Here is a 25,425-nt window from a genome sequence, read left to right as displayed (position 1 = left end):
CTTGTTGTGTGTGACCAGTCTAGAACCAGGGATGCAGTGAAGGGAAACCCAAGTCACCCACCTTTTACCTTGGTGAAGAGGGTTAACCCACCTTTTATCTTGGTGAAGAGGGTTAACCCACCTTTACTAGGTCAATGTCATTTGCATTAGGGTTCACCCACCTGTTCAATCCAGGTTGTTCAGGGTTGACCCACCTGTTGTATTGACCCACCATATCCTGGCAGGAGTTCCTCACGGAGGCGTTACCAGTGGACCTCATAGGGATGAATGGAGCTCTGATGAAACAGTACATAGAGTTTGTGGCTGACCGTCTCCTCGTAGACCTGGGACTGGCCAAGGTACACCATGACTCACATCATCATCCAACCAGGGGAGGCTGGCGGAGGTAGACATCGGAGGACAGGTTCATTGTGATGCATGGAATGAGGAATGGTATCAAACACACGTTTGATCTCATTCTATTCCATGCTTTGATACCATTCCTCATTCTGTTCCATGCTTTATAATGAGCCCGTCCTCCGATTTCTACCTCCACCAGCCTCCCCGGCCTACAACACGTGGTGTGTGAAGTGTTGGGGTGTGATATTGTGCACAGTGAAGCGTGTTATCCTTATGCTAACTGGTCGAAAAACAAGTTGCCTCTTCTTCATAATTTCCAACTTTTGTATAAGAAGGAACTCTCTGGGTGGTGAGGGTTCTGGAACTCTCTGGGTGGTGAGGGTTCTGGAACTCTCTGGGTGGTGAGGGTTCTGGAACTCTCTGGGTGGGGAGGGTTCTGGAACTCTCTAGGTGGGGAGGGTTCTGGAACTCTCTGGGTGGGGAGGGTTCTGGAACTGTTTGGCGGTTGGTGGGTTGATGACGTGTGGTTTCCTGTCTCTCAGGTGTTCCAGTCAGAAAACCCCTTTGACTTCATGGAGTCGATCTCTCTGGAGGGGAAGACCAACTTCTTTGAGAAGCGGGTTGGGGAGTACCAGAGGATGGGTGTCATGGCCAGTGTGATGGACTGTGAGTTCACTCTGGACGCTGACTTCTAGCATCCAATAGACTGTTACAGGATTCTGTTGTATATTTATTTCATTTAAAAAAAAAAATATTGGTTGTATTTTATCAGGATTAAACAGAGAACTTGTGGAAATATTTCCATGATCTGTTAAAAGGAATGACGTTGCTGTAAATGTTATGTTTTGTAATAAATGGTAACTGCTCATAATGTTTTATAGTCTGGCAATCATGATTTTAATGTCTGCCTCACTTAAAGGAGCAAGGCCTGTTTGTTCACCTTGGACTACCGCAGCAAACAATAACATAACATCCCAGGAATGGACTTGCAGTGTCTGACATTAGCTGTTGTGTGTCTGCATGCTACATCGTAGATGCTAAGTGGGATCCTTGGGACGATCCCACCCAAAACCTTCACCATTTTAAATCTCAGCTTCAATGGGGTGACAGTTGGACCATCCCAAGCATCCCACTTAGCATTTAAATACACTTTAAATACACCCAGGAGAGGAACTGACACTCGGCAATAATAGTTATACATAACAAATCCACTTCCTGATAAAGATGAGTACATATATGGTTGCCACGGTAACAAAACGCACTACAGTCAGACAGGGGAGACGTTATTTGAAGCAACTTTATTGAGCCGTAATAGATCCTACAAAACAGATCGCATGCAAGAAGACATACAGAACTTTATTACATACAGGAGAGGATGAGGCTGAGGTTGAACAGGGAGAAACTGGAGGGACCTTCCTGGCCGGGGGAGGTAGACATCGGAGGACGGCTCATTGTAATGCATGGATTGGAATCAGGAATGGTATTAAACGTGTCCGATTCCGTTCCGTGCATTACAATGAGCCCGCCCTCCGATGTCTACCTCTGCCAGCCTCCCCTGTTCCTGACCAGTGTGTCCTCCTAGGTCCAAACAAGACTGACCCCAGCCTCGACCAAATCAGACCGATCTGGGTCTGAAACCTGGTTCTGAGACCCTGGGTCTGAAACCTGGTTCTGAAACCTGGTTCTGAGACCCTGGGTCTGAAACCTGGTTCTGAGACCCTGGGTCTGAAACCTGGTTCTGAGACCCTGGGTCTGAAACCTGGTTCTGAAACCTGGTTCTGAGACCCTGGGTCTGAAACCTGGTTCTGAGACCCTGGGTCTGAAACCTGGTTCTGAGACCCTGGGTCTGCTGGTCAGTCAGGTTCCGTTCAGTCTCCCCCTCTGAGGATGGAAGGCCACTGAGCGGAGGGGAGACAGAGGGAGGGGAGACAGACGGAGGGAGGGAGGGGAGGTGGAGGGAGGGGAGACAGAGGGAGGGGAGGTGGAGGGAGGGGAGACAGAGGGAGGGGAGGTAGACGGAGGGGAGACAGACGGAGGGAGGGAGGGAGGGGAGACAGACGGAGGGGAGGGGAGACAGACGGAGGGAGGGAGGGGAGGGGAGACAGACGGAGGGGAGGCAGAGGGAGGGGAGACGGACGGAGGGAGGGAGGGGAGACGGACGGACGGAGGGAGGGAGGAGAGACAGACGGAGGGGAGGGGAGACAGACGGAGGGGAGGCAGACAGAGGGGAGACAGAGGGAGGGAGGGAGGGAGGGAGGGGAGGCAGACGGAGGGAGGGGAGGCAGACGGAGGGAGGGAGGGAGGGAGGGAGGGGAGACAGAGGGAGGGGAGGGGAGACAGACGGAGGGGGCCGTTCTATTGGCATCGATGTGGACATCTTAAACAAATCGTTGTCTTCAATACTCAAGTGGTGCCTTTTCGTTCTAAACACAGAGTTTTCTACAATCATTCAATATTTAAATATTAAATATTTACTTATGTATTGGCCTGTGAGAACTATAGCAAATGCGGTGGAGTTGTTTATTTAATTTATTTATAAAGTAGTCACTCATGTTGGGACAAACCACTTAAAGTTACAGTAAGATTCAGTTTATTATTGAACATCAAATATTCCACGCTTAGAACTCACGGTCGGTACTGTATGAGAAGATGCTGTTATTGAACCTGGTATAAACGGAATAACTGCCAAAGCGTAACTTTCTGATCATAAATAAACAGTAGGTGGGAAGCAGGCATAGAGGTACAACACTAGAGGGCGCACTCCCCTAACTCCATGGAAATATTGCAGGTGCCTTCTCTAGTGATATAGCTCTATGGTAGGAGGTTAGATAGGAAGGTTGGTTGGGTGGGGAGGTAGGAGGGGGGGAGAGGTTGGAGGGAGAGGTTGGAGGGAGAGAGGGAGAGGTTGGGGGGAGGGAGGGAGAGGTTGGGGGGAGGGAGGGAGAGGTTGGGGGGAGAGAGGGAGAGGTTGGGGGGAGAGGTTGGGAGGGAGAGGTTGGGGGGAGAGAGGGAGAGGTTGGGGGGAGAGAGGGAGAGGTTGGGGGGAGAGGTTGGAGGGAGGGAGGGAGAGGTTGGGGGGAGAGAGGGAGAGGTTGGGGGGAGGGAGGGAGGGAGAGGTGGGAGAGGTTGGAGGGGGGGAGAGGTTGGGGGGAGGGAGGGAGAGGTTGGAGGGAGAGAGGGAGAGGTTGGAGGGGGGGAGAGGTTGGGGGGAGGGGGGGAGAGGTTGGGGGGAGGGGGGGAGAGGTTGGAGGGAGGATGTAATGTGGTCATGTGCTCAATAGGAGCGGATGGCAGGAGGGATCGCTGCACAGTCCTCCATATCCAACGAGCTGTCAATCACTGGCCTGTACTGCAGGGTTACCTAGACAGACACACACACACACACACACACACACGAGATGTCATACATCAACACTGACTAATATAGTAACTACGATTGGAATGCCTCTCCCTAGCTGATGGTGCATTCAAGTGCTCTTCAGAAACTCAGAGCTTCCCAGCAAGATGTAGCGTAGGACTTTGCCGAGAGCTCCGTTCCTATTGGCCAAATCTGAGTTGTCCAGTCAGAATGTTTTCTGTTTCCTAGGAGCACCTGAATGGACCATGAAACCAGACCAGGACAGAGGTTTAGCGGCTGGACCTTCCCTGTCCGGGGTCCACGGTGGACAGTATGTGTGTGTACCTTGCCAGTCTTGGGGTCCACGGTGGACAGTATGTGTGTGTCTGTTTGTGTGTACCTTGCCAGTCTTGGGGTCCACGGTGGACAGTGTGTGTGTGTACCTTGCCAGTCTTGGGGTCCACGGTGGACAGTGTGTGTGTGTGTGTGTGTGTGTGTCTGTGTGTGTGTACCTTGCCAGTCTTGGGGTCCACGGTGGACAGTGTGTGTGTGTCTGTGTGTGTACCTTGCCAGTCTTGGGGTCCACGGTGGACAGTGTGTGTGTGTGTACCTTGCCAGTCTTGGGGTCCACGGTGGACAGTGTGTGTGTGTGTGTGTGTGTGTGTGTGTGTACCTTGCCAGTCTTGGGGTCCACAGTGGACAGTGTGTGTGTGTGTGTGTGTACCTTGCCAGTCTTGGGGTCCACGGTGGACAGTGTGTGTGTGTGTGTGTGTGTACCTTGCCAGTCTTGGGGTCCACGGTGGACAGTGTGTGTTTCCTCCAGTGCTCCTCGAACGGTTTCTTCACCTGACCTGCCAGAGGCTTGCTGTAGTCAAGCTCATCCTCCCGGTTCTGACACACACACACACACACACACAATCTCAGAACAGAGGCACATGCAGCGCCCCTTGAGGATAAGCTTTGAATTACATGTTGATCATATGAGGTCAGGTGGTCAAGGACTTCTCTGGTCCTTAATGATGAGTCCTATAGAGCCCGGGTGAGGGCTTGGAAGAGGGTGAGGAGTAGGGTGAGGGAAGGTGAGGAAGGGTTAGGGAGGGAGGGTGAGGTACCTTGAAGTCCTCTCTGGCGTGGGTGAGGGGGTGAGGGTGAGGGAGGGAGGGGTACCTTGAAGTCCTCTCTGGTGAGGGTGAGGGGGTGAGGGTGAGGGGTACCTTGAAGTCCTCTCTGGCGTGGGTGAGGGTGAGGGGGTGAGGGTGAGGGAGGGAGGGGTACCTTGAAGTCCTCTCTGGCGTGGGTGAGGGTGAGGGGGTGAGGGTGAGGGGGTGAGGGTGAGGGTGAGGGAGGGAGGGGTACCTTGAAGTCCTCTCTGGCGTGGGTGAGGGTGAGGGGGCGTGGGTGAGGGTGAGGGGGTGAAGGTGAGGGAGGGGTACCTTGAAGTCCTCTCTGGCGTGGGCGCCCCGGCTCTCCTTGCGCTGCTCAGCAGAGTTGATGGTCTGAACCGCGTTCAGCATCAGGTTCTGCAGCTCCAGGGTCTCCACCAGGTCAGTGTTCCACACGATACCTACAGGAGGGGAGACAAACACCGTACAGCTTCAAAACACGGTTCAAACCATCATGTTGATGTCATGGACGGTCAGTCCTTCATCATTAACTCCTCCAGACCATCCCAAATACTTTCAACACATTTGACTCAGGTGTGGTTCACGTGGGGGAACCAATCAGCCGAGGGGGAGAGAGAGAGGGGTGAACTCTGACCTCTGTCGAAAGTCTTGATGTCCTCCAGCGTCTGGTAGATGACGTCCATCTTGTCACAGCCCTCCTTCAGGACCTCGCCCGTACGGAACACTGCTGCATGGTTCTGCATGGTCTGGAGGGGGGGGGGGGGGGGTCAGGAGAGATGACATAGTTTCTTGACCTATCCTTCTAAACAGATGGATTCTAATTTTCATACATTTCCAAATCCACCAATACGGAGCAGAAAAAAGCTCCAAAGCCCATTGATGGATTCTGCATTAGTGGATATAAGGAGTCTGTTAAGCAGAGCTATCTCCAGTCCTGGGACAGACGCCATATCCACTCCTAGAGGAGGCCATATTGTGATGTCTACAGCCTCTCTCCCTGCCAGACAGAGAGGGTCTCGGACCCTGTGTGGATCGGTACCTTCTGCATGTTGAGTCTGATCTCGGAGGTCCGGGTGTTTCCGTCAGCGAACCTCATCTTGTCCAGGTTGGCCACAGACTCCTCTCCTGCGTTGGGCTTCAGTGGAGACAGCTTCTCTCCTGAACACACAACACAACCTCAACCGTTACCTAGGCCTACTGGAGTTAGGACTAGGTTACCTAAGCCTACTGGGGTTAGGACTAGGTTTTATCTAGAAGGGGGGAGGGAGAGACAGAGAAAGAGAGAGAGAGAGGTAGAGAGAGAGGGAGAGAGGTGTACCTGTGGTGTCTGCGATGGTCAGGGAGGGAGGGAGAGAGGGGGAGAGGGAGGGGCGTACCTGGGGTACAGATGTCTGCGATGGTGAGGGCGCAGGCCCGTCCGAACACCACCAGGTCCAGCAGGGAGTTGGCTCCCAGGCGGTTGGCCCCGTGGACGGACGCCGAGGCCGCCTCGCCGCAGGCGTACAGCCCCGGGACCAGGTGGTCCTGGCCCGCCGTGTGGGTGATCACCTGACCACACAGGAGAACGGAGCACTGAGCGCATCGAAGGTACAGCAGCACAACTGAACTCAGCCAGCCAATCAGACGGGATAAACCAGCAGCGACCAAGGAATGAGATCACATGACCCTGGGTCAGTTTGAGAGTGGTTATAGCCACGGTGAAGGCTGAGGGTTTTTATTCTCCAGGTTAGGGTTAAGTTAGGTTAGGGTTAGGGTTAGTAACTATGGGGTTTTTATGTTAACCACCATCATAAAGTTAGCAATATAGACACAATTCAGTCACACATAAGGGTCCCAACTCTGCATCTACCATGACAGAAGCCTACATAGCTAGCTACCTTCTAGATCGTGGGGTCAGGATCAGGGGTTAGGGTCAGGGGTTACAGGTCCCTTGTAGTTGGTGGGGTCAGGGTTTGGGTTAGGGTCAGGGGTTACCTGTCCCTTGTAATTGGTGGGGTCAGGGTTTGGGGTCAGGGTTAGGGTCAGGGGTTACCTGGCCCTTGCAGTTGGTGGGGTCAGGGTCAGTGGTCAGGGGTTACCTGGCCCTTGTAGTTGGTGGGGATGCCCCCCATGTTGTAGTGGACGGTGGGCAGCACAGGGATGGGTTCCTTGGTCACGTCCACGCCGGCGAAGATCATGGCTGTCTCCGAGATGCCGGGCAGGCGGCTGGCCAGCTGCTGGGGGGGCAGGTGGTGCAGCTGCAGGTAGACATGGTCCTTCTCTGGCCCACAGCCCCTACAGAAACACACACACACGGTCTTTCTCTGGCCCACAGCCCCTACAGAAACACACACACAGTCTTTCTCTGGCCCACAGCCCCTACAGAAACACACATACACAGTCTTTCTCTGGCCCACAGCCCCTACAGAAACACACACACACGGTCTTTCTCTGGCTCATAGCCCCTACAGAAACACACACACACGGTCTTTCTCTGGCTCATAGCCCCTACAGAAACACACACAGTCTTTCTCTGGCCCATAGCCCCTACAGACAGACAGACAGACAGACACACTACCGGCCCTCCCGGATCTCGATGGTCATGGAGCGTGACACCACGTCCCGGGACGCCAGGTCTTTGGCGTTGGGGGCGTATCTCTCCATGAAGCGCTCGCCCTCGCTGTTGATCAGGATGCCGCCCTCGCCACGGCAACCCTCTGTGATCAGGCAGCCGGCGCCATAGATACCTACAGGGATGACATCATACATGATGTCATACAGAAGGGTTGTATCACACCCACCACTAGGGGCACTCTCTCTCACACACACACCAGAGACACACGCACACACACACACACACACACACACACACACACACACACACACACACACACACACACACACACACACACACACCAAAGACACACACATACATCAGAGACACACACACCTGTAGGGTGGAACTGGACGAACTCCAGGTCCTGGCAGGGCAGGCCGGCCCGCGTTACCATGGCGTTGCCGTCTCCCGTGCTGGTGTGAGCCGACGTGCAGCTGAAGAAGGTCCGACCGTAACCCCTGGTTACACACACACACACACACACACACACACACACACACACATCAGAGTACTGTCGTATCCACTGCATGTGAGTCAGATACACACACAGATGCCTTGCTAGGTACGTAGCGTAGCGTTAGCGTAGCGGTGGCCTACCCGGTGGCGATGACTGTGTTCTTGGCCCTGAAGCGGTGGATGGAGCCGTCCTCCATACACAGAGCGATCACCCCCTTACACTCCCCCTCCTCCATCAACAGGTCCAGGGCAAAGTACTCCACAAAGTAGCTGGTGTCATACCTCAGAGACTGGGGGGGGGGGGAGGAGGAGGAGGGGGGAGGGAGGGAGAGCAGGGGGGAGGTTAGAGGGAGAGCAGGGGGGAGGTTAGAGGGATGACTATCGCAGGGGGTCGTTGAAACATGTTCCGAAATCAACCCCTCCAACCCCCTCAGGTCTATAGAAACCAACCCTCAACCCCCTCAGGTCTATAGAAACCAACCCTCCAACCCCCTCAGGTCTATAGAAACCAACCCTCCAACCCCCTCAGGTCTATAGAAACCAACCCTCCAACCCCCTCAGGTCTATAGAAACCAACCCTCCAACCCTCTCAGGTCTATAGAAACCAACCCTCCAACCCCCTCAGGTCTATAGAAACCAACCCCCTCAGGTCTATAGAAACCAACCCTCCAACCCTCTCAGGTCTATAGAAACCAACCCTCCAACCCCCTCAGGTCTATAGAAACCAACCCCCTCAGGTCTATAGAAACCAACCCTCCAACCCCCTCAGGTCTATAGAAACCAACCCTCCAACCCCCTCAGGTCTATAGAAACCAACCCTCCAACCCCCTCAGGTCTATAGAAACCAACCCTCCAACCCCCTCAGGTCTATAGAAACCAACCCTCCAACCCCCTCAGGTCTATAGAAACCAACCCCCTCAGGTCTATAGAAACCAACCCTCCAACCCCCTCAGGTCTATAGAAACCAACCCCCTCAGGTCTATAGAAATCAACCCCCTCAGGTCTATAGAAATCAACCCCCTCAGGTCTATAGAAATCAACCCCCTCAGGTCTATAGAAATCAACCCCCTCAGGTCTATAGAAATCAACCCCCTCAGGTCTATAGAAATCAACCCCCTCAGGTCTATAGAAACCAACCCCCTCAGGTCTATAGAAATCAACCCCCTCAGGTCTATAGAAATCAACCCCCTCAGGTCTATAGAAACCAACCCCCTCAGGTCTATAGAAATCAACCCCCTCAGGTCTATAGAAATCAACCCCCTCAGGTCTATAGAAATCAACCCCCTCAGGTCTATAGAAATCAACCCTCTCAGGTCTATAGAAATCAACCCCCTCAGGTCTATAGAAATCAACCCCCTCAGGTCTATAGAAATCAACCCCCTCAGGTCTATAGAAATCAACCCCCTCAGGTCTATAGAAATCAACCCCCTCAGGTCTATAGAAAGTGTGTGTGTGTGAGACCTACGCGTCCGTAGAGTGTGTGTGTGTGCGCGTGTGTGAGAGTGTGTGTGTGTGTCCTACCCGTCCGTAGAGTGTGTGTGTGTGAGAGTGTGTGTGTGTGTCCTACCCGTCCGTAGAGTGTGTGTGTGAGACCTACGCGTCCGTAGAGTGTGTGTGTGTGTGTGTGTCCTACCCGTCCGTAGAGAGTGTGTGTGTGTGAGAGTGTGTGTGTGTCCTACCCATCCGTAGAGTGTGTGTGTGTCCTACCCATCCGTAGAGTGTGTGTGTGTCCTACCCATCCGTAGAGTGTGTGTGTGTGTGTGTGTGTGTCCTACCCGTCCGTAGAGTGTGTGTAGGAGGGAGTGTCCTGTCCTGTCGGCCACACAGCAGCACCTGTGGGCCTGGCCTCCCTTCCCAAACTTCAGACTCTGGCCTCCGAACGCACGCTGGTAGATCTTCCCGTCCTCTGTACGGCTGAAGGGCATGCCAAAGTTCTCCAGCTGAGGACACACACACACACACACTTTATTTTACTTATGCAACAGATATTGGACAATATCTAGCAAGCTATCAGAGAGTGTGTGTGTATGGTGTGTGTAGTGTAATGTGTGTGTGTGTGTGTCTCCCTCTCACCTCCACCACAGCTGCAGGGGCCTGCTCTGTCATGTAGTGGATGGCGTCCTGGTCTCCCAGCCAATCAGATCCCTTCACCGTGTCATAGAAGTGCCACCTCCAATCGTCTCCCTCCATGTTCCCCAGGGCTGCGTTGATCCCGCCCTAAACAACCACCACACACCTTATTGGTCAGGGAGAAATCAGCTTCACCCTCAACAACACCACACGATTAATCAGCACCATGGAGCTGTTCTGTCATAGTTTTCATAATCAAATCTGGAGGACAGACGTTAGTTTCTACAACAATACTACAACAATATCGTATAAATATATAGTCCAGGTGCCTCCCAATCATTTGGAAACGTATCTTTGTTGTGAAGCGCATTGTACTGCCTTTATGTGCAAAATGTGTTCTATACAAATAAAGTTTGATTTAATTTGACAGCTTAAAGGTTGGTCTGCTTCCAGCTGGTTACAACACAACTGTAATTCATAGGTCCTGATTTATTTATTTATTATCCTGATCAGGAAAACCTCCTGGCCCTCGTTATGATCCATGGATGTGTAGCGGAGATGGTTTGGAAGGTAGCCCTGTCTGAGACATGGAAACTCAAGTGTTATCCTCAAGGTCTGAAGGCTGTCCTCTTGGCCTAATGGTAGAGGCTTGTGTCTTCCACGCGGGAGACCTGGGCTCGATACCACACACACACGCGTACCTGAGCAGCTACGGTGTGGGACCGGGTGGGGAACAGTTTGGTGATGCAGGCTGTGTTGAAGCCGGCCTCTGATAGGCCGAAAGCTGCACGTAGCCCCGCCCCTCCGGCGCCCACCACCACGGCGTCAAACTCGTGGTCGACCACGGGGTACTGTGTGGAGATCTGGGAGGAGCCAACACACACACACACAGTTGGAGAAGGCAGAGCTGGGACGTCCAGACCTGCAGATCACTGCCGTGTAGAAGAACCTTCACTTGAGTTCAAAACAATCAGTGAAGTGTTTGAGTACGGATTCCTAACAAGCATGTGAAACGTAGTCTCATTTGTGCAGAAACACGGATTGTGTGTGTGTGTGTGTGTGTGTGTGTGAGCGTGTGGGTGTAAGTGTGTGTGTGTGTGTGTGTGCTGTGTGAGAGTGTGTGTGCGTGGTGTGTGAGTGTGCGTGCGTGGTGTGTGAGTGTGCGTGCGTGGTGTGTGTGAGTGTGTGTGTGTACTCACGCCGTCTGACACCTGGGCATTGTTAGCGTCTTTCTTCCCGTAGACAGAGAAGTGCAGTTTCCTGGAGCTAGCCTGGCACACCACAGGGAGCTGGGAGGAGCAGGGACACCGTCAACATGGGCTGGGCTGTGTGTGTGTGTGCATTCGTATGTGTGTGTGTGTGTGTGTGTGCGTGCATGCATTCGTATGTGTATGTGTGTGCGTGCGTTAAAAATCTGTGTGTATTCTTAATATGGGCTAGGCTAACAGCTTTAGGCTAACAGGCCTACAGTGCAAAATAAACACAATAATGGACAAAGTTTCTAGTATGGAAAAGATCTCAGGACCTGATCTCAGATCCTGTACAAAACTCACAACTTGTTGACAAATATCAACATGGAAGTCTCAGTCCAGAACGGTTGGTTGATATTACTTCTATTTAAACTCTCTGTATGTTTCTGTATGTTTCTGTATGTTTTTGATGAGGATTGTTTATTAAGAAGAACCAGAAGGAGGAGAAGAAGAGAAAGAGAAGGAAAGGAGAAGGAGAAAAAGAGAAGGAAAGGAGAAGAAGAGAAAGAGAAGGAAAGGAGAAGGAGAAAAAGAGAAAGGAGAAGGAGGAGATGAAGAAGGTATGTATTTTGTGTATTGCTTTTCTCAGAGAGAACAAGAACATGGAGAGGAGAAAACAATAATAGCAAAACAAAAGCAGTCAGTTAAAACAACAATAGGAATAGTTACAGATTAAAAGTAAGCAGGGTTCTGAGGGCTGGTTTGAAGGAGGAGAGCGTGCTGGATTCTTTGATGTGGTTTGGGAGCGTGTTTCTACTGAGGTACAACAGCTGGAGATACCCTCCATCTGGAGGTGAGGACTCAGGTCATGCTGTACTTTGACCTGCTGAGGACTGAGGACCTTCCCACACATCCTCTACCATCCAACACTCCAACGGGTTCAACTTAGTACCCTGTATATCAGCTCTTCATCCACTGTACGGCCTGTTAGACTTTGTTCTTGTACTTCGTCACGGTTTTTTGCACTTGTGAGTGTGTGTCACTGCTGGCTGAAACACTGTAATTTCCCCCAGGGATCAATAAAGTACATATCTACCTATCTAGTGTGTACTGTATTTGTCAGTCATATATCCGTAATCGTGATCAATGTTGTCAAATCCTGCAGCTCTTCAGTCAGCTGCTGGTGACATAACCAAGGTGAGGAGAGGACAGGTAGCAGCGCTGTGGAAATATCAGGCTGCAAACATGAATATTACACAGCCTGTTCCTGACAGACAGCCTGTTCCTGACAGACAGCCTGTTCCTGACAGACAGCCTGCAGCCAGACACAGAAAGGCGTTCTACATGTCAGGATGGTTGGCGGCTCTATGGGGGTCGTCTATTAACACAGCTATTCAAAACAGAAGGCAACATTCAGGCGAGGTGTACAACGTGAACATGAAACCAGTAGACAATATAACAACTTAAGATACATTCCAGGATTGACCTGGAGATTCATGTCCTTCCCCTCACAACTAGACCATTTTCCAGGAACATCAAAATGTCTCCAACCTCAGCTGGAAAACAACGATTATATACAACGATATCAACAGTCTAGGCTAACCGTCCCTACTGGAGAGACAGAATGCACCAAACGAGGTGAAATGACCGATATTATCCTCCTTAGTTCTGATCTAACGGGACACCAACACAGGTCCCATCAGCAGCTAGCAGCTAGGGAAGTGAAGCTGCGTTAACACACAGCCATGGAGGTTAGCTACCTAGCATGCTAACAGTTGCTTGACCTTCAATGGACTGATGTTTATGACTACAGCTACACACACACACACACACACACACACACACAGACACACACACAGACACACACAGACACACACACACACAGAGACACAGAGACACAGAGAGAGAGAGAGAGACACACACACACACACACACACACACACACACACACACACACACACACACACACACACACACACACACACACACACACACACACACACACACACACACACACACACACACACACACACAGAGAGAGAGAGAGAGAGAGAGAGAGAGAGCTATGGGCCGAGTGATCAGAAGGGGACGGTGTTTGATAACTAATGTTTAAGAGGTGACAGAATCTCAGCTGTTATTAAACACAACAGAGGAGAGCGACGTTACAGCCCCGGAACGGGACAAACACTTCACCTTTCAACAAACCCAAAGACCGAATGTTACAGTGGATTAAGATGATATGAAGATGATATGAAGATGATATAATGTTGAATACTCACAGCCTGGGCCGCCAGGACCTTCCTGGTGAGGACACGGGAGGCAGCGCACACCGCCGCCATCTTGGTAGTCTGGTTGTGGGAGGAGCCGGCGGCCGCGACTCCTTATAGGACTCTACCATCACAAATAAGGGGGTCGGATTTGGATAAAAACAAAAATAAATATGAAAATACTCAAGTGTAAACGTATCCAATTTGATACGTATGTGTTAATAAAAATATCAACACATCGCATACGTGCTCAAATTCGCTGTTGTACATTATAATGATAGCTCTAAAGGTCTTCTTCATTTCAACGCCCCTCTGGGAATTAGAGGGGTGAACATTCCACGTGTTGACTGCGGAAGAGGGAGAGACGGGGGGACGGGGGAGGGTCTTCAACAGGGGGACGGGGGAGGGTCTTCAACAGGGGGACGGGGGAGGGTCTTCAACAGGGTGACGGGGGACGGTCTTCAACAGGGGGACGGGGGAGGGTCTTCAACAGGGGGACGGGGGAGGGTCTTCAACAGGGGGACGGGGGAGGGTCTTCAACAGGGGGACGGGGGAGGGTCTTCAACAGGGTGACGGGGGACGGTCTTCAACAGGGGGACGGGGGAGGGTCTTCAACAGGGTGACGGGGGACGGTCTTCAACAGGGGGACGGGGGACGGTCTTCAACACGGGGACGGGGACGGTCTTCAACACGGGGACGGGGGACGGTCTTCAACACGGGGACGGGGGACGGTCTTCAACACGGGGACGGGGGACGGTCTTCAACAGGGGGACGGGGGACGGTCTTCAACACGGGGACGGGGGAGGGTCTTCAACACGGGGACGGGGGACGGTCTTCAACACGGGGACGGGGGACGGTCTTCAACAGGGGGACGGGGGAGGGTCTTCAACACGGGGACGGGGGAGGGTCTTCAACACGGGGACGGGGGACGGTCTTCAACAGGGGGACGGGGGAGGGTCTTCAACACGGGGACGGGGGAGAGTCTTCAACACGGGGACGGGGGACGGTCTTCAACAGGGGGACGGGGGACGGTCTTCAACACGGGGACGGGGGACGGTCTTCAACAGGGGGACGGGGGACGGTCTTCAACAGGGGGACGGGGGACGGTCTTCAACAGGGGGACGGGGACGGTCTTCAACAGGGGGACGGGGGACGGTCTTCAACACGGGGACGGGGACGGTCTTCAACACGGGGACGGGGGACGGTCTTCAACAGGGGGACGGGGGACGGTCTTCAACAGGGGGACGGGGGACGGTCTTCAACAGGGGGACGGGGACGGTCTTCAACAGGGGGACGGGGACGGTCTTCAACAGGGGGACGGGGGACGGTCTTCAACACGGGGACGGGGGACGGTCTTCAACAGGGGGACGGGGGACGGTCTTCAACACGGGGACGGGGGACGGTCTTCAACAGGGGGACGGGGACGGTCTTCAACAGGGAGAGCCGGGGGGATGGTCTTCAACACGGGGACGGGGGACGGTCTTCAACAGGGGGACGGGGACGGTCTTCAACAGGGAGAGCCGGGGGGACGGTCTTCAACACGGGGACGGGGGACGGTCTTCAACAGGGAGAGCTGGGGGGACGGGGGACGGCCTTCAACAGGGAGAGCCGGGGGGACGGTCTTCAACAGGGAGAGCCGGGGGGACGGTCTTCAACACGGGGACGGGGGACGGTCTTCAACAGGGAGAGCCGGGGGGACGGTCTTCAACACGGGGACGGGGGACGGTCTTCAACAGGGAGAGCTGGGGGGACGGGGGACGGCCTTCAACAGGGAGAGCCGGGGGGACGGTCTTCAACAGGGAGAGCCGGGGGGACGGGGGACGGGGGACGGTCTTCAACACGGGGACGGGGGTTGCTGCTGCCACTTAGCTTCGCACAGCCGACAAAATGTGTTGTTTTATTGTTCTATTTTGTAAATTGGTAAATTTGTTATTGCTATTTTGTTCATATTTTGCTATTTTGTATATTTATTGTCAATATTTGCTATTTGTTTTTTGTGTCTCATGCACCAACCTCACCAAGTCAATTTTCCTGTATGTGCAAATATACTAAATAATAATAAATAAAATAATTCTGATTCTGATTCTGATTTCCAAAACGTCACAGATATTATTATTGTCACAAGCACACCCAATGCAACATGGTATCCTTAGCATGCCAGTGACCCAGGCGGTCACATTGTTGTCGTCAGTGTTTGGGAGGAGTTCCACTTCAAGTTCTTCACTTTAACTGCATGTTGCAGTAGCTTGGTGGTAGTTTTTTTTTTACATTTACATTTATGGCATTTAGCAGATGCCTTTATCCAAAGCGACATACAGCAATCCATTTGTTTAAGTAAGTGAATCATCTATCCAACAGTCATCATAAGATAAAGTAATCAATGCTCAGACCAGGGGCCATAGGCAGTCGTAATGCCAGTAGGGTATTTTTTAGGGTTAGGGTTAGTACAGGGGGGTAGTGAGGGTGAAGCGGTCTCTAGGGTTAGGGTTCGGGTTAGGGTTGGGGTTAGGGTTAGTACAGGGGGGGTAGTGAGAGTGAAGAGGTCTCTAGGGTTAGGGTTCGGGTTAGGGTTGGGGTTAGGGTTAGTACAGGGGGGGTAGTGAGAGTGAAGAGGTCTTTAGGAGGGACTGTTAACATGTAGTCTGAAGAGATGGGTTTTCAATCTACGGCGGAAGATCGGAAGTTAAGACCAGGAACCACGGTCCAAATTTTTTTTAAATCTGTCAATTCTTAGATTTCAAGTTATTTTGCAACTATTATTACCATACTTTAACCATTTAACACGGATTACATTTTATAGGAAACAATCGAGACGCAATACCACAAATTGGTGTCGATGAATGAGCATTATTGAATTCGTGAGCAACAGAAGGATCTTTGTTGATAATAGCATGACATTACCATGCGCATTCTGGCAGAGCACACAGCAGCCGATAGAAATACGAAGACGTGGTAATGTAGATAATTCAACTGACATTTTTACCATGTAGGGTTGTAGTAAGCTACTGCCATTACTCACTACAATCTACTTTTCAGAGTAGCTTCACCAACACTGGTTGTACTATTGCATATTTGCGTTGGCATAGAGGCATCACTGGGAATACTAGTGTCTGTTCCTCTGTCGTCTCTGTAGGAATTGCGCCCTGCTGATGCTCCTGATAGTGCTGACTGCCTTCCGTAAATAGACCTTACACAGCCACAGACAGACTCGTCTAGGACAGGACAGAGCACTTTCACTTGGCCTCTTATGACGACGCAAATTCATATTTTGAGGTTGGCTCGTACAGCGGCTCGTACAGCGGTTCGTACAGCGGGTGTGGTCCATGGAAAGTGAAAACATGTTTCAGCAGATCGTTTTGTCCGTGAGTCTTTTGATCATTCGGTTATAGATGATAATGACACTCATAACAACAGCTTTTAATTATGTTTTTACATATTTAATGTGATTATGTTTTTGATTAGGAAGTATGGGGAGGTCATTTCGAGACTCGTGTAAAGGGGAAGAACGGACGAGCTTGCGTTGAATTATCATGCTCAAGACAACCGTGAATTTGATTTGAAGACGTTTCTGTTAAACCAACAGGTGGGCACGATGCTGTGCTGTCTCACAACTGGAGAGACGAATGACTACTCAGGTTGGTTTTGGGACGAGTTTAAAAGGAACGGTCGAAATATGAATTAGACAAAATCATTTATGAAATGTACTATTATCTATTAATTTACTGTAATATTGATCTAAAAACATGATCACACGGCTAATCTAATCATATAAGTAGTTAATATTCCCTGTGGAATCATGATGCCAAACATATAATATTATATAAACGACGTTTTTTCCTCCAGGAAACCACAGTTTGATTATATATGTGATGTTTGCGCCGGGACACGGCTATGTGCCGGAGTACAGCTCCTACGGGATGCTGGACGACTTCAGGGTGTTCAGTTATGACAGTAACTCCAGAGACTTCTCCAGCCCTCTGAAACAACACGCTTCTCTCACATCCGTGTGGAGAGACCTGGGAGACTGCACCGCATTCAAAACAGGATACTTCCAATCCTTCACAAGACGGGCAAATGCCACTCTTGGACTGAACAGTAGGTTGGAATCATTCTGTTACATGTTTATGACATTACTTCATTTACCACTGTTGTTTAATGTTCTGACGATCTGTTTGAGAGAATAATGTAAAGCAACACCAACAATGCATTTTTTCTTCTTTTGGCTCTACACTCCAAACGTTTGGATTTGAAATCAAACAATGACTGTGAGGTTAAAGTGGAGATCCTCAGCTTTTATTTCATGGCATTTGTGTCCATATTGGATCAGAAATGACAACACCTGTTATGCATAACCCTGTTCCAGGGTACCCTAACACAGTGAGATTATGCATAGAAAGTGTTGTCATTTCAAAAGGGCTCCCCACCAGGGGAAACAAAAAGTGCAATGTATTAAATATCGTTCATATGCACAAGAAATGTGTCCCTGTCATTAGGTCCCCTTCTCCAGCTGATGTACGGTTGTGAATTAGACCATGACGGGTCCCAGAGGGGAGTCTACAAGTTCTCAGTGAACGGGAAACACACTCTCTCATTGGACGAGGACAGCATCCTCTGGACTGCCTCCGTTCCCAATGCGATGGCCCTGGCCGTCAAAAGCACCCTGGACGGTTACGAGCTGTGGAACCACAGTAACCTGCTGTACATGAAACGCGACTGTGTTCCAAGACTGAAGAAACTCTACGCACACAGCATGACGATCATTAACAGGAAAGGTAAATCACCTTTAGGACTACTAATGGAAGGTAAAGTCACCTTTAGGACTACTAATGGAATGGTAAATCACCTTTAGGACTACTAATGGAATGGTAAAGTCACCTTTAGGACTACTAATGGAAAGGTATATGGAGATGGACTAAATATAATATAATAATATGTCACAACAACAATTCCATATCATGTCACTTTGGGCGGAAAGCTTTATTGCATGACATCACTGTGGCTTGGAAGTCATCGTTCCTGTTTCCTAATCACCAGTCAAACAGACTCTTACACGATGCTGATCACCAGTCACATCAACACTAAGAGGCCATAAGGGTCTCAACAAACAAGTAAAACCAGCAACAACAGGTCAGGCAGGTTAAACATTCCATGAACAGGTTGAAGGCCTCTCTTCTGCCTTCTCTAGCCCAGCTGAGCACGGCCCACCTACACCACGGCTACGAGCTCCGTGTCTGGTTTCAGATCTCTACATTTCCCAATACACATCTGACTAAATATAAACACACACACTCTCTCTCTGTCTGTCTGTCTGCCTGCCTGTCTGTCTGTCTGCCTGCCTGTCTGCCTGCCTGCCTGCCTGCCTACCTGCCTGTGGTGACATAAGTCTGTGTGTGACTGAGATTGAGACTGAGATTGAGACTGTGTGTGTATATGTGTGTGTGTGTGTGTGTGTGTGTGTGTGTGTGTGTGTGTGTGTGTGTGATTGTGTGTGAGTGTGATTGTGTGTGTGAGTGTGTGACTGAGACTGAGATTGAGACTGTGTGTGTGTGTGTGTGTGTGTGTGTGTGTGTGAGTGAGTGTGATTGTGTGTGAGACTGTGTGTGTGTGTGTGACCTTGGCACTGCACGGAGGCTCGTCGTCATGACTACTGGGGCTGATACAGACTATAATATGTAGTTGGTGTTCAGCCTCATTCCAGTTGAATGGCACTAGAATTACTAGGTCATAGGTACTACCTCGGGGAGGCTGGTGGAGGTAGAAATCGGAGGATCATTGTCATGCATGGAACGTAATGAGGAATGGTATCAAACACGTGTTCCTCATTCTGTTCCATGCATTATAATGAGTCCGTCCTCTGATTTCTACCTCCACCAGCCTCCCCTGGTACTACTGTGGGTACAGTATGTGAAACATTGAACGATGTTCATGTTGTTGTAGCTGTAATACACTGTGCTTGTAATTCCCAGTTCGTCCTGTAGGTGTGATCAGAGCCAGAGCTGGTGAGGCTGGTGTCATCGTGTGTTTGGTGACAGGGTTCTACCCCAGGGAAGTGTCAGTAGAGTGGGAGCTGGATGGGGAGACCACCTCTGAACATGTGACCACCACAGAGGTCCTCCCCAACCACGACCACACGTACCAAGTGCAGAAAACCATCCTGGTCTCTGGTTCCTCCCACAACTACTCCTGTCGTGTGGAGCACAGCAGCCTGCCCCAGCCTCTGCTTATCTACTGGGGTGAGATACATCACTTTTATATATATATACAGTACCAGTCAAAAGTTTGGACACCTTCTCATTCAATGGTTTTTCTTTATTTTTATTATTTTCTACATTGTAGATTAATATTGAAGACATCAAAACTAAAAAAAAGTGTTCAACAAACCAGAATATCTTTTATATTTTAGATTCTTCAAAGTAGCCACCTTTTGCTTTAATGACAGCTTTGCACACTCTTGGCAAGTTTGTGTCCAAACTTTTGACTGGTACACACACAGATATACATATATATATATATATATATATATATATATATATATATATATATACATATATGTATCTATCTATCTATCTATATTATATCTATCTATCTATCTATCTATCTATCTATATATATCTATCTATCTGTCTATCTATCTATATATATCTATCTATATATGTATATATATATATTTATGTCATTTTGTATGACTGTAGAATGTCATGTTCAGTTGAACAGGTGTATTATTTGATGCTGTTTGTTTGAGTTACTTATTTCTCATATTTCTCTTTTTCTCTTATATTCCAACAGTTCCACCTGATGCTCCTACCGCACATACAACTGTTGCCTTGGCTACTGTTGGCGTCCTGGTGATGGTGATAACTGCGGTTGTGATCTGGCACAAAAGGAGGAGTTTGTGCTGCTAGACTGTTCACAGGAGTGTGTGTGTGTGTGTTATGTGTGTGTGTGTGTTACGTGTGTGTGTGTGTGTGTGTGTGTGTGTGTGTTAAGCTACTGTATGCGCTGGTCTAAAGTGTATAGGCCCATTGTTGTTATTTAACCGTAGTTTGTCGTGTTGTATTGCTGAAGTTGAAGTTCATGTTGAAGTTCATGTTTTGAGGTTTCTACAGCTAGAGAGGGTTAGGCCTCCCCCAGCCTCTCCCCAGCCTTTCCCAGCCTCTCCCCAGCCTCTCCCCAGCCTCTCCCCAGCCTTTCCCCAGCCTCTCCCCAGCCTTTCCCCAGCCTCTCCTACATGTTGTCTGTCTTACCCAACCCCTCGTACAGCAGACCCATCCCTCCCTGCCCCCATCAACACTGTTACAGGGTAGCAGTAAGACCTTATGGCATTACTCCCTTTCTGACTCACTGCCAAACTCACCCTCCTGTACTTACAGCCTGTGACATGATCATCTTCCTACAGTGAAATAACTTTCTGTTTTGTTGTTTACAAATTATTCCAAAACAAGGTCAAGGAACTGATGCTGTATAAAATGCACTAAAATATGTTGTGTGTAATTTCAAAACAGAGGATATCATAGTGAAACATTCTTCACCAGGGGGCGATCATGTCATTCAGAACACTTTTGATTTACAGCCCCTTTATATGATATTGAATAATTCATATTTGTGTATTTTTCCATTGTTATAAACAAATGAAAACTTTTCAAAACCAAATGTCACGTTAACAGGATTTATTTTATTATTATTAGATTGCAGATTGTCAGATTACAGGTGAGAGCAGTGGCAGAGACGGAGGTGTTGACCTGAGGAGAACAGGGCTCCCGCACATCACTGAAATACAACTCAGTCAAATGCTATCGTTGATCTAGAAACTTCTCAGGCCAGCTGCAACACCAGTGTGTTCAGTTTAAAGCGGGACTCTGGGATACAACGTCACGCCCAGGTAAACAGAGCACCTGGGACGTGGTGAGGTAGGGCCCAGAGGCACCGGACGGACGGACGGACCCTCCATTTTATGCAGCTGAATCTTCCTCTCTCCAAACTCTTTCTCAATGGGGACAGTCTTGTGACTCTTGTGGTCTGTCTCAGTGCAGAACTGACACACATGTTTGGTCTCTCCTACAGAACAGCTCCAAGGGTCTCTCATGGTTCTTACATACCCTGTCCTCAAGGTTCTCCACAGGGTCCATCAGCTTGTGTCTCTTGAGGGTCACCACTCTCTGATGAGGTTCAAGGTGAGTCTCACAGTAAGATGTCAGACACACCAGGCAGGACTTCAAGGCCTTGAGCTTCATTCCAGTGCAGACATCACAAGATACTTCTCCAGGTTTGCCCAGGGGTGATGGCTGGGATGGGTGTGACTTCAACCGGAGATAACTTCTTCAGCTGAGCTGCCATTTCAGTAATGAAAGTGTTCACACTCAGGTCTGGTCTCGGGTCAAAAGCCTTTTTACACATTGGACACTGGCACAGGTCAGTGCTGTCCCAGTACCCTCTGTTACAGGCCATGCAGAAGTGGTGTCCACAGGGGATGGATACTGGGTCAGTGAACACATCCAGACAGATGGAGCACTGGAACTGTTCTTCAGAGAGAATAATCTTGGAGGAAGCCATACCTGGGGACAGACAAAACGCTTTATTCTTAGTTTTTGTTGTTCTCATAAAATATAAAACAATAATCAACACACGGTTGATCAATTACACCAATCATATCAAATAATGAATACTATAATAATATAAAAACACACATTTGTTTATCTGATGCACTTTGGGTTGGAATGCTTCATAGTGGCATCCAACAGCCCTCTACACTCATAGTGGATAGTTGAGGAGAACGACATGACATGGTTTCGGTGTGTCTGGCAATTACACCAAAGATATCAATAACGAATAATATAATAATACTGTATTTAGGCATTGGTCAAAAGGAACCTCAGATACAGACAGGACAACTAGACTTATTAGTAATTGTTGAACTCTCTCTCTCTCTCTCTCTCTCTCTCTCTCTCTCTCTCTCTCTCTCTCTGTGTCTCTCACCTCAGAATGTGTTGAATGTGTTCTTCTTCAGTTGAAGCGACTTGACACTTGGTGCAGTTGTGTAGATATAGATGCATATGTTTAGGTTCGATCTTCCTTGTAACACTCAGTTTGTCTGTTAACTTTCACTTCAGCAAAGTGACGCTTCTAAGCCCCTCCCTGCCCAGTACTGTTTCCTGTTGTTAAAGGAAGAGAGTTGTGTTGCTTGGCAGTTTTATTCACGCGCTGCGCACAGCCCTGCGTTTGTGGGTGCACAGCCCTGCGTTTGTGGGTGCACAGCCCTGCGTTTGTGGGTGCACAGCCCTGCGTTTGTGGGCGCACAGCCCTGCGTTTGTGGGTGCACAGCCCTGCGTTTGTGGGTGCACAGCCCTGCGTTTGTGGGTGCGCCAAGACAGTGAAAAGCCGTGACTGAACAGTGCGACCGCTGCATCCTCGAAGAGGAGGTGGAAGAACGGAGTGATCGGGCAGAGGTTTGTTCACCCGATAGGCGAGCAAAAGGGTCTTGAATTTGATGCGAGTTGCTACCGGGAGCCAGTGAAGGGTGCGGAGGAGGGGGAGGAGGAGGGGGTGACATGGGAGAATTTGGGGAGATTGAACACCAGACGAGCGGCAGCGTTCTGGATGAGCTGCAGAGGCCTGATGGTGGAGGCGGGGAGTCCAGCCAAGAGTGTGTTGCAGTAGTCAATGCGAGAGATCACAAGTGTTTGGACCAAAAGTGATGCTGCTTCTCTGGTGAGGAATGGACGTATCCTTCTGATGTCGTAGAGATTATATTATACTGCATGAGCTCAGCGAGGAACACAACAGACGCATTTCAATATTCAGAGTACTGTATAATGGCTTCATCTCTTTTTATAATCTTCCATCTTTCATCATATTCACAGTGACCTCTTGTCTAGAAACAAAACACCACCATCATTCAGGGATGTGTCTGGTAGTGGTGTTAGTGGTGGATGTGTCTGGTACTGGTGTTAGTGGTGGATGTGTCTGGTAGTGGTGTTAGTGGTGGATGTGTCTGGTACTGGTGTTAGTGGTGGATGTGTCTGGTACTGGTGTTAGTGGTGGATGTGTCTGGTAGTGGTGTTAGTGGTGGGTGTGTCTGGTAGTGGTGTTTGTGGTGGGATGTGTCTGGTACTGGTGTTAGTGGTGGATGTGTCTGGTACTGGTGTTAGTGGTGGGATGTGTCTGGTACTGGTGTTAGTGGTGGGATGTGTCTGGTACTGGTGTTAGTGGTGGATGTGTCTGGTAGTGGTGTTAGTGGTGGATGTGTCTGGTAGTGGTGTTAGTGGTGGATGTGTCTGGTACTGGTGTTAGTGGTGGGATGTGTCTGGTACTGGTGTTAGTGGTGGGATGTGTCTGGTACTGGTGTTAGTGGTGGATGTGTCTGGTAGTGGTGTTAATGGTGGGATGTGTCTGGTAGTGGTGTTAGTGGTGGGTGTGTCTGGTACTGGTGTTAGTGAGCTAGTGGGGGAACTCCTTCTGGTCTAAGTCATAGAAGCCAGGTTTAATTAGACCCCAATGCTCCAGAGTCCAGACTAATACAGTTATGGTGGTAACCATGGGAACCCCAGACCTCCTTGTCACCCCCTGATTACAGTATTTAGACTGAATATGAAGTGCATGTATGTATGTATTGTTGCACACAAAGCGAATTCAGATGTTTTTAATTTATTATTATAATTGTTCTATTAAAATTACTCAGGATAAGGAATGAGATACAATATGCTGTAAGATAAGTCTGTAAATGGTATAAACAGTAGTCAAACAAAGATATGAGCCAAATAAAGACGCTTGGAATTGAACATGTTAACCTTTAATTAGATAATCCCAAACAGTCAAATCAACACAATAGAGATAGAAAATAAAACTGATTACCCCTTTTACATTTCCGAAGTCTTAACAGTAAAGAAATAACAACATCCAGAGATTAAAAGATAAATGTGTATCAGGCAACCTGTGGTCACACATCTGATAACACAATTTAAAAGGATGATGTCACAAGGAATTCAAATACATTACAAATACAAATACAAACACAATTGAAGGTATTTAGAGATGATTAACTACTGTATTAAACCCAATCCTTAAAATCTAATAGAATCATGAACATGTCACACAAAGCTGGTAAGCGTCAACATAGGCAGTGGGAACGTTCTGTCAGTCAGTTGGCCAGCCGATAGAAACTCTGGGGATTTTGTGGTTCATATGAAATAAGACCACAATTATCTGATATAATATGGTCAACAGACTAGCATATTGATGGATAATAGTGGCACTGGCCGATGCTCTCTCTCTACACATGAATGTAACCAGGAAAGATCCCCATCTGTTCCCCTAGTTTCTCCTTCGTTTATATTCTGAGGACACTGACTGTTAGGGTTAGAAGGTATGTTGTGATCCAGCTGGTTAGGGTTAGGGTTAGGGTTAGGGTCAGGGTTAGGGTCAGGGTTAGGGTTAGGGTTAGGGTTAGGGTCAGGGTTAGGGTCAGGGTTAGGGTTAGGGTTAGGGCTAGGGTCAGGGTTAGGGTTAGGGTTAGGGCTAGGGTTAGGGTTAGGGTTAGGGTCAGGGTTAGGGTTAGGGTCAGGGTTAGGGTTAGGAGGTATGTTGTGATCCAGCTGGTTAGGGTTAGAGTTAGGGTTAGGGTTAGAGTTAGGGTTAGGGTTAGGGTTAGGGGTAACAGTGATGTGGTTTCAATGGGTTATTTAGGCGGTCAGTAGTTGTCGGTCTTGGAAGTGTTTCGTTCTCTGCTGCTTAAAAAGTAGATTTTATATTGTTTATTTATTTGTTTATACCATAGTCATGGTGGAACAGGTGTGGATGGTCTGGATGGTGGGGCAGGTGTGGATTTATTTTATTGCTGAAGTATGTTTTATTTTTCTGTTCTCCTATCTCTCTCGACGATATCTGTCTGTCCTCTCCGTCCTGTCCTCTCTGCTCCAGCCTGCAGTTCACTCCAAGATTCGCTGATTTTATATGACGTCTATGACGTTTTTACAGAATTTCTGGCTACATTTTAAATGTAGAATAAAGTGATTTTGATGAAATATCACTGTGTTAAGCTTAGATTCGGTTA

The 25,425-nt window shown here is 49.3% G+C and overlaps 3 protein-coding genes across 5 annotated transcripts; 2 read left to right on the top strand and 1 right to left on the bottom strand.

The window, feature by feature from the left end:
- The first annotated feature begins 6 nt into the window (after window positions 1–6).
- On the top strand, window positions 7–1,206 carry LOC310815033 (ribonucleoside-diphosphate reductase subunit M2 B-like). The gene is made up of 2 exons (XM_083684641.1): window positions 7–338; window positions 882–1,206. The coding sequence occupies exons 1-2, from the start codon at window positions 264–266 to the stop codon at window positions 1,032–1,034; spliced, it is 228 nt and encodes a 75-aa protein (XP_083540767.1). The 5' UTR covers window positions 7–263; the 3' UTR covers window positions 1,035–1,206.
- A 412-nt stretch (window positions 1,207–1,618) lies between these two features.
- On the bottom strand, window positions 1,619–13,451 carry sdha (succinate dehydrogenase complex, subunit A, flavoprotein (Fp); the record flags this gene model as incomplete). Of its 2 annotated transcripts, XR_014554612.1 has the most annotated exons (16): window positions 1,619–2,098; window positions 2,166–3,700; window positions 4,454–4,567; window positions 5,110–5,240; window positions 5,435–5,546; window positions 5,840–5,958; window positions 6,177–6,348; window positions 6,879–7,074; window positions 7,358–7,526; window positions 7,730–7,854; window positions 7,994–8,142; window positions 9,628–9,792; window positions 9,926–10,069; window positions 10,624–10,785; window positions 11,122–11,211; window positions 13,392–13,451. XR_014554612.1 is itself a non-coding variant. In XM_083684866.1 (15 exons), 15 exons carry the CDS (start codon window positions 13,449–13,451, stop codon window positions 3,614–3,616), a joined length of 1,995 nt encoding a protein of 664 aa, XP_083540992.1. In that variant the 3' UTR covers window positions 1,619–3,613. The 2 variants fall into 2 exon arrangements, 1 of the variants encoding a protein (XP_083540992.1); XM_083684866.1 differs by having other exon boundaries at window positions 1,619–3,700.
- Window positions 13,452–16,611: 3,160 nt separating this feature from the next.
- Window positions 16,612–21,023, top strand: LOC310814861 (saoe class I histocompatibility antigen, C alpha chain-like). Of its 2 annotated transcripts, none has more exons than XM_083684404.1 (6): window positions 16,612–16,741; window positions 16,963–17,014; window positions 17,223–17,474; window positions 17,873–18,151; window positions 19,346–19,612; window positions 20,166–21,023. In XM_083684404.1, the coding sequence occupies exons 1-6, from the start codon at window positions 16,703–16,705 to the stop codon at window positions 20,279–20,281; spliced, it is 1,005 nt and encodes a 334-aa protein (XP_083540530.1). In that variant the 5' UTR covers window positions 16,612–16,702; the 3' UTR covers window positions 20,282–21,023. The 2 variants fall into 2 exon arrangements, with proteins under 2 accessions (XP_083540530.1, XP_083540531.1); XM_083684405.1 differs by having other exon boundaries at window positions 16,613–16,741; window positions 16,842–17,014.
- Window positions 21,024–25,425: the final 4,402 nt, after the last annotated feature.

Source organism: Argentina silus, assembly GCF_951799395.1.
Source record: "Argentina silus genome assembly, chromosome: 14".
Lineage (NCBI taxonomy): Eukaryota > Metazoa > Chordata > Actinopteri > Argentiniformes > Argentinidae > Argentina > Argentina silus.
The sequence above is the reverse complement of the archived record's forward strand: the minus strand, read 5'-3'. Positions and strand labels throughout refer to the sequence as shown.